The sequence below is a fragment of the Oryctolagus cuniculus genome, chromosome X (genome assembly GCF_964237555.1).
Source record: "Oryctolagus cuniculus chromosome X, mOryCun1.1, whole genome shotgun sequence".
NCBI classification, from domain to species: Eukaryota; Metazoa; Chordata; class Mammalia; order Lagomorpha; family Leporidae; genus Oryctolagus; species Oryctolagus cuniculus.
This window is the reverse complement of record NC_091453.1, coordinates 4,843,565-4,860,915: the sequence shown is the minus strand read 5'-3', so window position 1 is coordinate 4,860,915 and position 17,351 is coordinate 4,843,565. Positions and strand designations below refer to the sequence as shown.

Sequence of the window (17,351 nt, the reverse complement as noted above, 5' to 3'; positions counted from 1 at the left end):
AATAAATAAATAAATCACTTGACAAATCATCTATATAATCAGGAACTTATACACAGAATGAACTCTTAAAATTCAATAATAAAAAGGGGCCAATGCTGTGGTGTAGTGGGTAAAGCTGCCGCCTGCAGTGCCAGCATCCCATATGGGAACAGGTTTGAGTCCTGCCTGCTCTACTTCCGATCCAGCTCTCTGCTATAGCCTGGGAAAGCAGTAGAAGATGGCCCAAGTCCTTGGGCCCTTGTACCCTCATGGGAGATCCAGAAGAAGCTCCTGGCTCCTGGCTTTGGATCTACTCAGCTCCAACCATTGCAGCCATTTGGGGAGTGAACCAGCAGATGGAAGACTTCTCTCTTTCTCTGCCTCTGCCTCTGCCTCTCTGTAACTCTGCTTTCAAGTAAAGTAAATAAATCTTTTTTAAAAAAAAAAACTCTGAGTTTAAAAAAACTCAATAATAAAAAGACAACCTGATTTTAAAGTGGGCATAGGATCTACATAGACATTTCTGCAAAGAATGTATACAAATAGCCAATAATTGCATGAAATGATGCTCAAAGTCATTAGTTGTCAGGAAAATGCAAGTCAAAACCATCATGAGGAAATCACTTTGTATACAACAGAATAGCTATATTAAAAATAAAATAACAGTGTTGGCTTTAAAAAAGTAGAAAAACTGGAACACTCATACGTTGTTGGTGAGAATGTAAAATGATGTTGTCACTGTAGAAAGCTTTTTAGCAGTTATTCAAAAAGTTAAAGATGGAGTTACCCTAAGACCCCACAATTACACTCTGGGTATGTGTACAAGAGAACTGAGGAGATGTATTCATACAAAAATGTGTACATGAATGGTCACAGAAGCACTGTTCATAAAAGCCAAAAGATGGAAACAATCCAAGGATTCATCCACTGATAAATAGAATGTAGTATACACTGGAATATTATTCAGTCATAAAAAACATAAAATAATAACACATGATATAACATAGATGAACCTCAAAAACACTATATTAAGTGAAAGAAGCCAAACATAAATGGCCACATATTATATAATTTCATTTATATGGAATATCCAGCATAGGCAAATTCATAGAAACAGAAAGTAGAAAAGTGGCTGACCAGGGTAGGGGAAGAAGGAATGGTAATGAGTATAATTTTTCTTTCTGAGGTGATGGACATGTTCTAGAATTAGATATTGGTGACGGTTGCACAGCCTGGTGACTGTACTAAAACTCACTGAATTGTACACTTTAAAATGGTGAATTCTATGGTATGTGAATTCTATCTTGGAAAAAGCAAAGGAACATTATAAGCCTATAGATGGAGGGGAGGTTGCCATGCACCCAAGGAGAGTGTTATTTAATAGGTTAAGCAAAGCAGAGGGTAAATCACATGGTGTGAAACATTTTCCCAAGGAAATGCATTTCTGCTGCAGTATTTTCATTCACTTAGTCAACAGTCACTGGGCCCCTGTTATGCCAAAGAATCAGGGTAGCTTCGGCTTCCACTTGCCTGTTGTTTCTTGAAGGCCTCAATAAGTAAATCGATATCAGGAAAACTGAGAGGAAATTGCAGCCGAGGACCCTCATAGGAGTCTGGGACTTCTACCAATCCCACATAGTCCTGTCTGTCCTTGATATCCTGGACATTGCTTTCAAACAGTCGACTCGCCAACTCTGCAAGCAGAAAGACAGAAAGGTGGGGGAAGAGTGGGAATCAACACTTATGTGTAAGAACTATCTTCTTATATACCTAGCCCGTGGAAGGCCTCATGAGAGGTGTTATGAATACCAAGATGGCCCACATCTACACGTGACAAGGGGTGATGGGTTCTGAGACTAGCAGCTACATTTCGTGGATCACTAGTGTCCCTTCCAGGATCCACGCTGTACCACAGTGGTGAGTCCAGGACCAATGGGGAAGACAGGCGGAATCACAGTGAAACCTGGTCAAGTCAAGGTATTTTGAGCTCTAACTCCAATTTTTTTTTTTTACCCATTCTTACATCCAAGACTTTTACAAGTAAGACTGAAAACATAACAATGCACTGTATTTGGTTCAAACATCTGCTGCTATTCAGGATTTCCAGAAAATTAAACTGCAGTCTTCAATTTTTCCATGTTAAACACTTCAGAGAGTTTTACTTAGCTGTAATTGATTTGTTTCTCTCTACACAGAAAAATAAATTTTCTGACATGGTTTTCTTTTTTTCTTGGTAACAAAGCAGACAAAATTAAATGACAAACCACAGATAGATATACCTTAAGGGCTTCTGTGTCTCAGAGAGATATTGCTATTTAAGAGATTGCCTTCACCACCCATTTTAGTAGGTGCTGAGACCCAAGGTCTTTTCTTGCTAGATTGCCCAGGAAACGGCCCAAGAAGAGAAATCTAGATGATTTAAGTGGAGAAAGATGAAAGGAGATGGGACAAATGCTAGGTTAGCAGTTGTCAACCGAAGACATTTTTTTCATAATCTGGCTCTGTAACCCCAATCCTCCCAATCTGTAGCCATGTTCTTTTTAATGTGATTTTACAATTACTCTCCTTAAGAGTCTATTTTTTTCCCTTTCCTTCCCTTCAAGCTGAGCTGGGCTCATGACTTATATTTGCCTAAGGAATGTGGTGAAAATGACATACACCTGCTCCAGGCCAGGTTTCAGGAGGCCTTGTATGCTTCTACACACTCTTTTGAAACTGTGCCACTCCCACAAATCCCAGGCTTGCCTACTGAAAGACCCAACCCCAGTGGAACAGAGCTGAGTCATCCTAGCCAAGGCTGTCCCTGATCAGCCTGCAGGCAGCAGACCCTCAGACACATGAGTCAACCCCAGCCGACTGCCAAAGCAAGCCTGCCAACATCAGCAGAAGTAGTCAGCTAATCTGTAGAGCATAAAGAAATGCATAAAGAAATGTTTATCACATGCCACTGAGGTACTGTGGCTGTTTAATATGCAATATCATTGCAGTAACAGATAAGTGACTCAGAGGACAATGACAATACTCGGTAACTCTGATTTGCTACCAATGCCATTCATCAGAAGTCCTGTGCAGGCACCTTCCATCTTTTTGAATATTTAGAGTATTGATGTTTGGAAAGTATGATACTAGCAGGTGCAGACAGAATATATCTTTTTCATGATCTGGTTATATGACAAATTACAGTTATGAACTAAACTTGAAAAATTTCTAAAGCAAGTCAGAATAATTATTAGTTTTAAAAAATAATTTCTAAATTATTGTGTACATCAACTGTTGTTGGTGGACGTTGATACTGTTTCACAAGAAGTGGAATTTAGGAGTAATAATGTCTATCTTCGATGTGGTCCAGTGGAGACTATTATTCTCCTTAGGATTCAGTTTGAGATTTAAGAATATATTAATTATTTCAATATAGAAATTAGAAATGTAGAGCATCTTGATCAACTTTATCTCAGATTCATTATGTTGGGCTGTTTGTAATACCTCAATACTCAACTGCAGTAGTCGTCATGCCACCCATTTCAATTTGATAGTCATTCTGGGTTTTTCCCAAGATTTATTTACTTTAATTGAAAGGTAGAATTACAGAGAGAGAGGGAGAGATCGAGAATTAAGAAGAGATCTTTCATCTTCTGGTTCACTCCTCCAGATAGCTGCAATAGCTGGGGCTGGGCCAGACTGAAGCCAGGAGTCAGGAACTCCATCTGGGTCTCCCACATAGGTGGAAGGGGCCAAAGTACTTGGGCCATCTTCCGCTGCCTTTCCAGGCACATTAGCAGGGAGCTGGATCTGAAGTGCAGCAGCCAGGACTTGAACCAGCGCCCATATGAGATGCCAATGTTGCAAGTGGCAGCTTAACCCTCTATGCCACAATATTGCCCCCCCCTTATTCTTTTTAATTTTTATTTACTTACTTGGCAGTCATTCTTGGGGATGAATCTTACACCAAAGGAAAAGTTTCCTTTTCTTGATTCTATACACTGAAATATCAAGCAACTTTTAGAAAAAAAAAAAAAACAAAACAAAACAAAAAACAAAAAAACAAAACCAAGTAGGGACCTGTGTTGTGACACAGCAGCTTAAACTGCCACTTGTAGTGCTGCCATCCCATATGGGCACTGGATGGAGTCCCAACTACTGCACTTCAGATCCAGCTCCCTGCTAATGTGCCTAAGAAAAGCAGTGGAGGATGGCCCAGGTCCTTGGGCCCCCTGCCACCCATGTAGGAGTCCCAGAAGAAACTCCTGGCTCCTGGTTTCAGGTTGGCCCAGCCCTCACCATTACGGCCATTTGGGGAGTGAACCAGCAGATGGAAGATTGATCTTCACTCGCCCCTCCATCCTGCCCTCCATAACTCTGCCTTTCAAATAAATAAACAAAATATTTTTAAAAAAGACTAAAACTAAAATAAAACCGAGCACTTTTACGCATCATCTAACAGAGTTGTAAATGACTGGTTTCTGTCGCACACTCTGAGAAGCACAGCGCACGCGGAGCACACATGGTCAGAGCAGGGGTTTTGGTGTTCAGATGGGGAGGAATATGTATGGTGTGGCTGTATGTGGATGACAAAGGCTGTGTAGCTTTTGAAGCCCGCCTGACTTCTACTGGCAGGAAAGAGGAAAGGAAGTCAAGGACGTAGCTCAGCGTGTGAGGTTCTCTAAGGGATGCCCACTGCAGCCCTCTTCCAAGTGCTCAGAGGCCTGGCAACCTCACTCACCACTTCCTCTGTGGCCTCCATCTTCAGTGTGATCCTCTGCGCAGTTAAAGAGCTGAGGACACCCCAGGTCTAAAATAGCACCCCGGTCCCCCCATCTGCAGATTTCCTCTTCCACCTTAGCACTCTGATATTTGTTATTTCAACTTTGGTGTCTCCACTGTTCCTGTTCCCTGGACTGTCTTTTCTGTCTCCCCTTTGGGTAATTTCTCCTCCTCCTTCAAAACTCCACAAAGCCACCCAGGTTGAGCCCCAAATTACATCTTTTCTATGGTGTCACACTGATAATGATGGCAAGGAGGTCGCTTACTTACTAAATGCTTATTGCCAGGCACTGTTCTAAGCTCTTGACACATATATATTCATGTAATGGTTCTAACTACGCTGTGAGGTAAATATTACAATTATCCCCCACTTTATACATGAGGAGAATGAGGTACAATATGTAAATGGGAGGGAATTCAACCCCAGACAAGCTGCTTCCAAACCCACACTCATAATCACTGCATTATTGCTACACATTAAAACATAACTATTTCAGGGGCTGGTGCTGTGGCATAGCGGGTAAAGCCACCACCTGCAGTGCCAGCATCCTAAGTGGGAGCCGTTCAAATCCCAGCTGCTCCACTTCCAATCCAGCTCTCTGCTATGGCCTGGAAAAGCAGTAGAAGACGGCCCAAGTCCTTGGGTCCCTGCACCCGTGTGGGAGACCTGGAAGAAGCTCCTGGCTCCTGGCAGTCATTTGAAGAGTGAGGAAGACTTCTCTCTCTCTCACTCTGCCTCTGCCTTTCTGTAATTCTGCCTTTCAAATAAATAAATAAATCTTTTTAAAAAAATAACTATGTCATACCATATAATATAGCATTATTTATATACTTAGAATGAGTTATCTCAATGTCGTTAGGTATAAACAACAAATGATTCTATTTTCCCAATCATTGCCTTCGCCATGCTCTTTTTTAAATATAATTTTAAAAATTTTAACAGACATAAAAATTGTTACACATATGTGGGGTCCTATGTCATGTTTCATTGCATGTATACGTTGTGTAACATCCAATCAGGGTGAGTATATTTATCCTTTCAAACATCTAACATTTCTTTATAGTGAAAATGTCCAAAAATCCTATCTTGTAGGGTTTTTTAATAGAGCAAATATACAACAACCATGTTCTCTTAGCGCTCCCTTGCCCATTAGCTACCTGATATATCAAGCTAACATCAGTTCCAGTTATTTTTTTTAGATTATTTATTTATTTATTTATTTGACAGGTAGAGTTACAGACTGAGAGAGAGACAGAGAGAAAGGTCTTCCTTTTCCGTTGGTTCACCCCCGAAATGGCTGCTACAGCTGGCGCTGCGCCAATCCGAAGCCAGGAGCCAGGTGCTTCCTCCCGGTCTCCCACACGGATGCAGGAGCCCAAGCACTTGGGCCATCCTTCACTGTCTTCCCAGGCCACAGCAGAGAGCTGGATCAGTTCCAGTTATTAACACTAATACTTACTGTTGAAGAACAAAATTCAAATGCTGTTTTTCTTCTTTTAAAACCATAAGCTCAGTCTGGACTTTCCTTCTATAGATTTGCTGACCTTCATTCCTTAAAAGTTCAGTGATGAATACAAAGGTACTTCAAAAGGTTCGTGGACAGGGCCAAGCGTTGTAGCACAGTAGGTTAAGCCGCTGCTCATGACTCTGGCATCTCATCTCAGAGTGCTGCTTCAAGCCCTGGCTGTTCTGTTTCTGATCCAGGTTCCTGCTAATGCGTGTGGGGAGGTTGCAGATGACGGCCCAAGTACTTGGGCCCCTGCTACCCATGTGGGAACCCCAGATGGACTTCTGGCTCCTGGCTTCAGCCTGGCCCAGTTCTGGCCATTTCAACCATTTGAGGAGTGAGCCAGTAATTGGAAGACCTCTTTCTCTCCCTGTCATTGTGCCTTTCAAATAAATAGAATAAATCTTTAAAATAAACAAGGGTCATGGAAAAATGGAACCAAGGGCGGGCATTTGGCATAGTGATTAAGAGGCCCACAGTAATCAGGAGGCCCACATCCCACATTAGAGCGCCTGGGTTCCAGGCCCAGCTCCAGTCCCAATTTCAGCTTCCTGTTAATGTTCACTCTGAGATGCATCAGATGAGTGCTCAAGTATAGGCTGCCTGCCACCTGCTTGGAAGACCTAGATTGAATTCCTGTCTCCTGGCTTGGGCCTGGCCTAACCCTGGCTGTTGCAAGCATTTGGGGAGTGAAACACTGGATGGGAGGTCTCTGGCTCTTTCCCTGACTCTCTGCCTTTCAAATGAATAAAATTAAATAGTTTTTTTAATAAGAAATATGGAATCAAAAGATAAGTCTATTTTGGTGCAAATAATTTTGAAATCCATGCATAGCTTTTTCATAATACATATTTTCCACATACTTTTTGATGTACCCTTTTAGATGAAAAAACACCATTTCCCTGAGCCAATTCTTAGTTAAAACTATTCAGTATATAACATCAGTCAATTTCAAATCATAATCCTCCTTCTGGATTTCAGCAATATAAAAAAGAATAACATAGATTCTCTTCCAGTAGCTAATGTGTGTCACGTATGAAAATGATCAAAAGCTTTAACATTTGTAATGAATATACAATCCTTATGGTATGGGCTATTACTATTATAAACACTAGTAACTATGAATGCCAACAATATATGAAGATTTGTACAACATGTAATTAGAATTAATCCTTACCTATTTGATTTACAATTTTGTCAACATGAATCTAAACTAATTAAATATAATAAAATCTTAAATTATAACCAAATGATACGTTTGCAAATCGTTCTAAGGGGAATATCTCACAAATATCCCCTACCCACAATCTTTTCTTTTATCTAGTACAGAATCAAAATATGAACAGAGAAAAATTTAAAGCCCACAATTTTAAAACAAAAAAACAATTTCTGTCCCTACTGCCCACATGTCACTCTGAAAACAAGCTCCAGACATTGCTGGAAAAAGAAAAGCCTCAAGTGAACCATATTTAGTTATTTTGTTTCCCATTTATGTGTCTGGAGCAAAACCATTGTTGTCCATATAATAAATTCAATGAATGTCAAAATAACACTTCATAAAATTAGGCACCTCTCTTCTGAGATTTTAAAAACTCAGAAAACCAGGAATGAAAGAATACTTCCTGAAGGAATTTTTAAAATGTAAATAAACAATACTGGTTTTTCCATGAAATCATTAACAAAACAAAGACGCCCACTTTCAGTGTTTCATTTTAACACTGTTTTGCTGTCTCTGGCCAATAAGACGTGAAGCCGAAATAAAAGCTGTAAAACATAAAAATAAGTTACTTTTGGCCAATGTGATTAAATACTTATACTCAAGAAAATGAATTTTAAAAACTCTCAGAATTGGTAGGAGAATTAAATACAGTACTAAGGTTAGCCACACGCGTGTGAATCACAGTTGCAACATTGCAGAGACAAATAACCTTGAGAGGTTATCCTCTAAGCCTCAGAGTCTACATCTACAAAAAGGGGATAATAATACTAATCTCGCTGGTTTGTCATAAGGATCAAATCAAATTCTGTATTTAAAGCACTTAAACACATGGAACATAGTAAACATTTAATAAATATCAACAATAATTATTTCATTAACGTTACTATTTAGTGGTAGCACACCTAAGGTAAAAATAGATACAAATCAAAAGTTTTACTAAATACTAGCGATAATCAATAAGAAGATATAATGGGAAAAAGATCCTATTCACCATAGCAATGAAAAATCATAAAACACCTGATTTGATAGAACATTTTGGGTGATTTGGAAGCAGAAAAAAAGCCAAAATTACACTTGCGTATACTCCATCACCCTCCCTGCTCCCCTCAGTCTCTATGTATGGCCGCTTTAGCCTTCTGCTTATGGTAGGAGGCTGAAGTGAAAAGCAGACCGGGAAACTTGATGTGGAGTCTCTGCTCCCCTCAAGTCCTATGAACTGGTTTTGAGCTCCTAAAGTAGTAGGACAGGGAGATAAACTGGCAGAACTGCTTTGCTCAAAAGAAGTGGTGAGATTGCAAGAACAAGGACTGCTTACTTGTTACCCTTCACCTTTGAGACACTCAAAATGTTGGCAGGTACTCAGTGCCTCAGAGTTTAAAACATTAATCTGGCCTTATACCTGGAGCTATTAAATAACCTTCTGGCCTCTAAAACTACTCTGCTTAGGGGTCAAAACACTTTCATGAAACAGGCGAAAATGAGACTTGTCTGAAATCCTACAACTGGAGAGAGCCATTAGAAATCAACCTCTGGGGCTGGCGCTGTGGCATAGCAGGTAAAGCCACCACCTGCAGTGCCGGCCTCCCATGTGGGCGCCGGTTCAAGTCCTAGCTGCTCCACTTCCAATTCAGCTATCTGCTATGGCCTGGGAAAGCAGTGGAAGATGGCCCATGTCCTTGGGCCCCTGCACCCACATGGGAGACCCGGAAGAAGCTCCTGGCTCCTGGCTTTGGATCAGCACAGCCCCGGCCATTGCAGCCATCTGGGGAGTGAACAAGTGGATGGAAGACCTCTCTCTGCCTCTGCCTCTCTGTAACTCTGCCTTTCAAATAAATAAATAAATCTTTTTAAAAGAGAGAGAGAGAGAAATCAATCTGCAACAGTAATCCATATCTCCTTTTTGGCTATACTGCAATAATTAATTCACTATGACTCTAGGATTATTATAGAGAGATGCATCAGAGAATAGACCAGAAATGTGTCCAATTATACATTTTTAAATGAATGTATTATAAGGGAAGGAATATACAAAGGTACTTTAAAGGTCATGGAAAAACTGAATTGAAAGATAAGTTTAGGGGCAAGTCTTTGGATCAGTTAAGAGGCTATTTCCCATACTGGAATCAAGTTCTGGCTCCACTTCCAATGCAGCATCCTGCTAATGTGCACCATGGGAAGAATCAGGGTACCTGCCACCCACACAGGAAATCCTGATGGGGTTGGGTTGCAGGCTGTTGCAAGCATTTGGGGAGTGAAGCAACAGATGGAAGACCTCTCTCTGTGCCTCTCTGTCTCTCAAATAAACGGACAATGAAACTTTTTTAAAAGATAAGTTAATTTTGGTCAAGATTTTGAAATTTATGCATATGAAGGGTCTTCAAAAACTCATGGAAAATGTATATTACGAAAAACTGTGCATGGATTTAAATTATTTTTCATCAAAACAAATTTATCAGGACAGGCATTTGACACAGTGTTTAAGATGCCATTTCAGATATCTGCATCCGGTCTCAGAGTGCCTGATTCCAGCCCTAGCTCTCCTTCCTATCCAGCTTCCTGCTGATGTGCATCCTAGGAGGGAGTTGATGATGTCTCAACTATTTGAGTCCCCGCCACTTACATGGGAGATGTAGATGGAGTTCCTGCTCTTGGCTTCAGCCTGACCCAGCCTTGACTGTTGTGGGCATTTGAGGGGTAAGCTAGAGGATGGAGGGGCTCTCTCTGTCTCTCCCTCTCTCCCTGCCTCTTTCTAATCAAATAAAAATAAAGAAAGAAAATTATTTTAAATATATCTTTTAATTTTATTTTCACAAACTTCCTGTAATACCCTCATATTATAAACCAGTAATTAAAAGATCTACTATCAAATAGATGTTGCAGGAAAAATTAGTTAACTACTTGTACATTTTTTGTAGTTTTTAAATTATTCTCAACAATTGAACATTAAAGTTTTCCTATTTCATTCAATATTAAAATCCAAACTTTATGATCTACTAAAATGTTTTAAGTCAAACCATAAAATCATCAAGAAATATGGGCATAATGGTACACATATTAAATATTTTAGAGTCTTCTAAGTTTAAAAGCAGACAGATTTACAAAGAAAAAGATATTTAAGCTTAAAAGGAAAGACATTTTAAATACTTCATGGATGAAAATGTCCTAAACTTGATGAAAAACAGATATCACAGAATCTCAGCAAATCCCTAGCAAGATAAAAAAAAAATGAAACCTCATCAAGGCTAATTAGGGTTAAACTACTATTATTGAATGCTATTTCCCCACCTCCTTCAGGTGCGTGTGTCATTCATTTGTAACACAGTTTTGTCAGAGTTTATATTCTACTTTAATATTACACACACACTTCCTGTTGTTAATTTTTATTCTAAGAGGAAACATTATCATGGTTCTAAGAATCAGAAGTGCAAAAAGACACCCAGATGTAAAAAAAATACAGAGTCTGAGCAAATGTCTCTGGGCTGAACCCTGTCATCTGGTCGCTCTGAAATTCTGTAAGTACTTCTGATGAAGTGAGCCTGGATTGAAATATTAGGTCATTAAGCAGAAAGAGAGCTATTTCACTTCATCACTATTATATTTCCTCTCAAAAACATTTTCGTCAAAGAACATGAAGCACAAACAACTGTTTTCAGATTGCAATCATCTAAAAGCAAGAAAATGGCAACATACCCATTTCCACCCACTCCTCAGGTTTTGGCTATTTTACCTTTCAGAAAGCTTCTACAAATCATTAAATGCTCTAATTAGTTTCATATGTATGTACTCAGCTCATGCCATTAAAAGCACCATTCTTCTACCACTTTGCAGGATGTTTATCGGATTACTTTTAAAAATGCTCCTGAATGCCATAAACATTTGAAGCAAAGAATGGTTGGTCCAAATGAAAGAAAAATGACTTTTTAAGTCTGGTGTCAACCTTGGAGATGACAACAGGCAGATCTTATTTTGCAGTAGAAATACATGCCTTGTGAATAATTCTAATTTTGAAATCATTTTTGATTCACAGCTATATTGCCTGTCTCTGATTCAAAATGTTTAGACAGAGAGACAGAGGTGTGTGGGGGGGGGGGGGAAGCAGTAGATATAGTGTCTTAGTCCATTTTATGTTGCTATAACAGAATACCACAAACTAGGTAATTTATAATGAACAGAAATCCTATTTGGTTCATGGTTCTGGAAGCAAAAAAGGGGCTACATTTGTTGAAGGCCTTATTGTATCATAACATGGCAGAAGGCATCACATAATGAGGAAGTATGTGCAAGAAAGAGGAATGGGGGCCAAGCTCATCATTTATAAGGACATGATAACAAACCTATTTGCTCGGCAATTGCATTAATCCATAAGGGCAGGGTCCTTATGATGTCATTATCTTCTAATGGTCTCACCTCTCAATGCTGTTGCACTGAAGATTACATTTCTACCACATGAACTTTGGGAGACATATTTGAACCATAGGAGATGATGGATGGATGGATGGATGGACGGATGGATGGGTGGATGGATGGATGGATGGCTGGCTGGCTGGCTAGATAGAATGTGGGTGAGTGGATAGGCAGATAGATGATAGAAAGATATACATATTGGGGCCAACTATATTTAATACATCATTTTCACCCAGATCTGCTGCATGAACTAAGATATTTTGATCTCTCAGCACAAAAGTTTTATGGATGAAAACTAAGACTCTCTTTAATAAGCTGCTATTGTATACCAATATGTTGTGATTCAGAGAAGATATTTAACAAATGAATGTTGAATGAAATCTAATTCAAGTTTCTAAAAAGTGAGAAAATTAAATGGTCGATTTAGTCAACATCATGCAGGCAAGAGAAAAGCCAGTTGAACCAATTTCACCAATTTTTGGGTGTCACACAGACAAAAGAGGTGTGCATGTCCTCAATTGCTTAGTGTTCCCCCATTTTCAGAATGCACATCTCTTATTGAGGGTAATTCCATACTTAATGACTATTTTTCAAAAGAAACTTTTTACTTACTTGGATCTTCCTCATGTACACGAGTATAGTTTTCCAACATGAAAGAAAAGAAGTTGGATAGCTAGACAAAATAAAAACACAATAATCAATTAATGAACCCCAAACAGCTACTGTGGCAAATGTCAGTACTCCATGCAAGTCCCCTTACTTTTCTAGGGCACTCATCCCCCACCTACTGCAGGTACTAAGGGTCACACCTATACCTGTCTCTAGAGAACTGCTCTCAGAGGTGTGTGGCATCTCACCCGGAGCTGCCCAGGATACTATATTTACACCCCTTCTGAGGGATTGCCCATGACTGACTGAAGGAAGAACATAATAGCCCTGTCCCCTATCTACCTTGCCCCTGCAGGGGACAAACTGTGACACATTTCACACGAGCACCAGATGAGATCAGGCTGAAGTCAGACTTCCGTAGAAAGCACATTTTTGCCTCACTTCCTCCCACGTCCTGTCTTGGTTTCCTCACTCCCATAGGGATTTTTCCTGAGAATGCTCCCTCAGTAAGTCACTTATACCAGAATCCCTGTCTCAGAATCTGCTTCAAGGAAACCCAGTCTAAGCTACTGAAATTTGTGCATAATGATGTCTTCTTTTCTGATAGTAAGACTAGGAGTTAAGGGATATATTTAGGAAATAAAGAAAGGAAGGAAAGGTGGAAATCCACCAGCATTCCAACAATCATGTAGGTGCTACTTGTATGCCTACCAATTACCTGAAAAGATGTGCATTTATACAGCACAAATCATTTCTTCTCTTCGCCCTTCCTCCCGCAAAGAATGAACACTAAGTGAACACAAGCTGAGAGTGGCTCTAGGAGTTGGCTTCCCATACAAACACCTAAATGCACGATTTTAATGCTGCTGAGGAGTTTCAATTAATGGTCAATAGAAACCTCAGTGAGATATTATGTCACACCTACTAGGATGTCTATAATCAAAAATAATGACAGTAACAACTATTGGCAAGGATTTGGAGAAATAAGAATCCTCATATGTTGCTGGGGTTCAGTGATGCCATTGCTGTGGAAAACACTTTGGCAACCTTCATAAAGTCAAACATGGAGGTATCATGTGGCCTAGCAATTCCAGGCTGGGTGTATACCCAAGATAATTGAAAACATATGTTCATACTAACAGTTGCACACAAATGTTTATAGTAGCATTATTTATGATTTTTGGTTGTTTCCAAAAAAGTGGAAACAACCCAAATGGTCCATCAACTGAGGAATGGATATGCAAAATTATATATATATATATTCTCTATATAAATTGCAGACAAGGGAATATCATTTGAGCATGAAAAGGGAATGAACTACTGATACATGCTATGACACACTTAAACCTATGACATATGTTATGCTAAATGGAAGAAGCCAGACACACAGAGGAATACATATTTTATGATACCAGTGATATGAAATGGTCAGAAGAGGCAAATCCATAGAGGCAGAAAACGAATTAGTGGTTGCCAATTCCAGAGAGTGGATGCTAGTGGGTATAGGGTCTTTGGGGTGCCCATTACTCTACTGTGATGATGGATATACAACTCTGTAAATATACTAAAGACCATTGAATTATACACATTAAATGGGCGAATTGTGTGTTATGTGACTTAGATCTCGATAAATCTGTTTTAAAAACAGTAGAAAAGGCCGGCGCCACGGCTCACTAGACTAATCCTCCGCCTGTGGCACCGGTACTCCAGGTTCTAGTCCCGCTTGGGACACCGGTTCTGTCCTGGTTGCCCCTTTTCCAGTCCAGCTCTCTGCTGTGGCCTGGAAGTGCAGTGGAGGATGGCCCAAGCGCTTGGGCCCTGCACCCGTATGGGAGACCGGGAGGAAGCGCCTGGCTCCTGGCTTCGGATCAGCGCAGCGAGCCGGCCACAGCAGCCATTTTGGGGGGTGAGCCAACAGAAGGAAGACCTTTCTCTCTGTCTCTCTCTCTCACTGTCTAACTCTGCCTGTCAAAAAACAAACAAACAAAAACAGTAGAAAAGAATATACTGATACTGGAATGTTCATGTATAGGCATACCACTTTGGGGCTCGTGCCACCTTTATATTCATCACTGTATTCTACCATGCTTAAAAAGGCAGCCAACACCATGAACGCCTAAAGAAGGCAAAAGGAACATTTGATCGAATCATAGTACAGCATTTTTATAGTTATCAATCCAGTAACTTAACTCTTCTAAAATTTTTGTAATTATTTTTAAATACTATAATGTGATACAAAAATATATGACTGATCAAAACTACAAGCAATACTGAATGAAAAGAAGTTCCTCTTAGCATCCCTACCCACTATCCAATACCACTCCAGACCCTAGAACTAACCACTCTAAAACAACTTGCTGTGTATCTTTTTCCAGACCTTGGCTGTACATGAGATTTTTTTTAATGTATACAGGATGAACTCTACATATTGTTCTACAAGTTGCTTTTCACATTAACAACTATATTACAAATTTCTCCAAGATCTTGTTATTATTTAAAAAGTATTCATTTTTATTAATAAGCATTAAAATTGGATTTACATATGCTTTTCACAAGCTTTAATAAGGCCTTCCTCACTCATATATATTTTCTTCTAGAACTGTTAGTTTTGTTCCCAGGAAATTCTTCCAATTTTTATCCCCTTAAAGTATTTTTCCCTTTATAAAGTAACAACTTTACTTCTGTATACTCAAAAATAGAGTAAGACTATTTTTTATTAGTTACCTAGACATCTGGCAGTTCTCTTAAAAATGTGAACTTCAAAACTGAAAAACACCATCATCTTCCCAAAACACATACTCTCTCAACAGCAAGTTCCAAGAAAATGTCTATTAAAGCCTTTAACCAGGGCTCTTAACTTTAAAATGGACCCAAAATTTCATTCTTTCAATAACAAGGAGTAAATGGAAGCATTTTCCCAGGAGAAAAGACCAGCTTGCAAAACAAACCTGCATTTGGCTTTGCTCATCAGCATATTCAATGGACTGGAAGATGGCGAGGGCATAGTGCTGTCTGGCCTTGAGGCGAGCTCTGTAACCTCGGTACCAGTTCTGGATGATCAATGTGGCTCTCAGCACTGCAGACCACGGCACATGAAAGTCAAACAACAGTTACTATACAGCTGTTGGCGGAAGTAGGTACTTCAGAGAAAAAAAAAAACATCAGTCCATCTGTATCCTTCAGTTCTAAGAAGATAAAAACCACAAGCAATGAGAGTGACCTTTAAGTTTTTAATAAGATGTCCTCAAGTCTCAAACACTCAGGGAATGATGATGGCTTCGTTATTAGGAGCAGAGATTTTGGAGTAGGACTGCCTGAATTTGAATGCAGCTCTGCTAATGACTGTCTAGGTGACTCTGGGTGAGTTGTTACAATCCTCAAAGCCTGTTTCCTACTCAGCAAAGTGAAGACAGTAACAGCACTGCCCCGGCACTACTTAGGTGCGCTGCATCTATGTACATATGAAGCAGCGATTCCTTTCTTCTCTATGTACCCCCAAAGCAATTCCCACACAGTCATAAAGGAGACATGTGGAGATGCAATCGCTTCTTTGTGGCAGGAGGGAGTTTGGTAACAATGCAGCCTGGTTGTCTACTGCTAGGAAACAGAATGGGTGCCTATGTGGGATGCAGCCCATGGAGTACTATACCTCAACTGGAAGCAAAAGATTAAATAAATCTATCGCCACATGGACAGGTCTTTAAAAATACAGGGCCTCAGAACAGTTACGAAAAAGTTAGAATGGAAATACAATATTATATCATTTTATGCCAATTAAAGAAAAAAATATATATATATACACACACACACACACACATACACATACACATAGGGGTTTGCGTTGTGGCGCAGCAGGTTAAGATGATATTTGAGATGGCTGCATCTCATAGCAGAGTGCCTGCTTGAGTCCCAGCCACTCTGCTTTCTGCTAAAGTGCCTGGGAGGCAGCAGGTGATTGTTTGCATACTTGAGTCCCTGCTACCCACATAGGAGATCTAGATGACTCCTGACTTTAGCCTGGCCCAGTCCCAGCTGTTGTGGGCATTTGGGGAATGAACCAGTGAATGAAATCAATCACTCATTCTCTCTCTCTCTCTCTCTGTCCCTTGACCAACACTCACTCACTCACTCTCTGTCACTCTTTCAAATTGATAAATAAATCTTTACAAAATATACACATATATACAAAACCGTAATAGACATTTCATAAGAATATATACAAAGGAAAGGACACACATCATACATAGTTTATTGGTTATTTACAGGGGAGGTGAATGAGCGTGGGGTACACAGAAGGCAATAGACTAATTAATTAAAATACGAAAGGGTCTTATTCAGACTAGGAATGACAATGTACAATGAACTGAGAAGTGTGATTCACTCCAGGTTCTGCACCTGAGATTCAACTGATAAAAGACAGATGGCTAAATAGATTATGAAAAAGAAGAGTTGAGTTTAGTGGATTGAAGAGTTTAGTGCACTATCTGTTGCAAAGCATAAGCTAAATGAATGGCAACTACAAGTAAGTGTCTTGTTTGTGGACTATCCAGGCACACTTTCTCTCCTCTGGGGCCAGTAGCCTTTGAATCACCCTGTAGTTTCACAGGATGGGAAAAGGAGGTCAGGTGAGAGAGAATGAGCTTTAAAATATAGTCTCTTATTCCTCCTCAAGTTTTGAGTGAGGAGCAATCAACACCAGCTGGCTCCCTCTCTTCATGCTATCATTTCTCCCAGTCAGCACATAAAAATTAAGAGTTGACTACAGCAGGAACAAGCTGAGTTCTGAAAGCAGGAATCCAGCCTCCAGTCCCAGAGTTTTTGGTTTAGCACTGCTGTGGTACACTGGGTCTACTCCAGGACCAAGCCATCTA

At 39.9% G+C, this 17,351-nt stretch overlaps 1 protein-coding gene across 10 annotated transcripts in view; it reads right to left on the bottom strand.

Annotated features, from left to right (window-relative positions):
• Window positions 1-17,351, bottom strand: part of PPEF1 (protein phosphatase with EF-hand domain 1) — a 123,899-nt gene that overhangs the window by 76,979 nt on the left and 29,569 nt on the right. For 6 of the 10 annotated variants that reach the window (XM_051826962.2, XM_008272402.4, XM_051826965.2 and 3 more), the window contains 3 exons: window positions 15,429-15,556; window positions 12,484-12,544; window positions 1,510-1,673 (listed from right to left, as the gene is read on the bottom strand). In XM_051826962.2, coding sequence (XP_051682922.1) covers window positions 1,510-1,673; window positions 12,484-12,544; window positions 15,429-15,556 — 353 coding nt within the window. Of the gene's footprint in view, window positions 1-1,509; window positions 1,674-12,483; window positions 12,545-15,428; window positions 15,594-17,351 lie in introns of all 10 variants that reach the window. The other 4 variants (XM_070067280.1, XM_051826969.2, XM_070067281.1 and 1 more) reach the window with 2 other exon arrangements.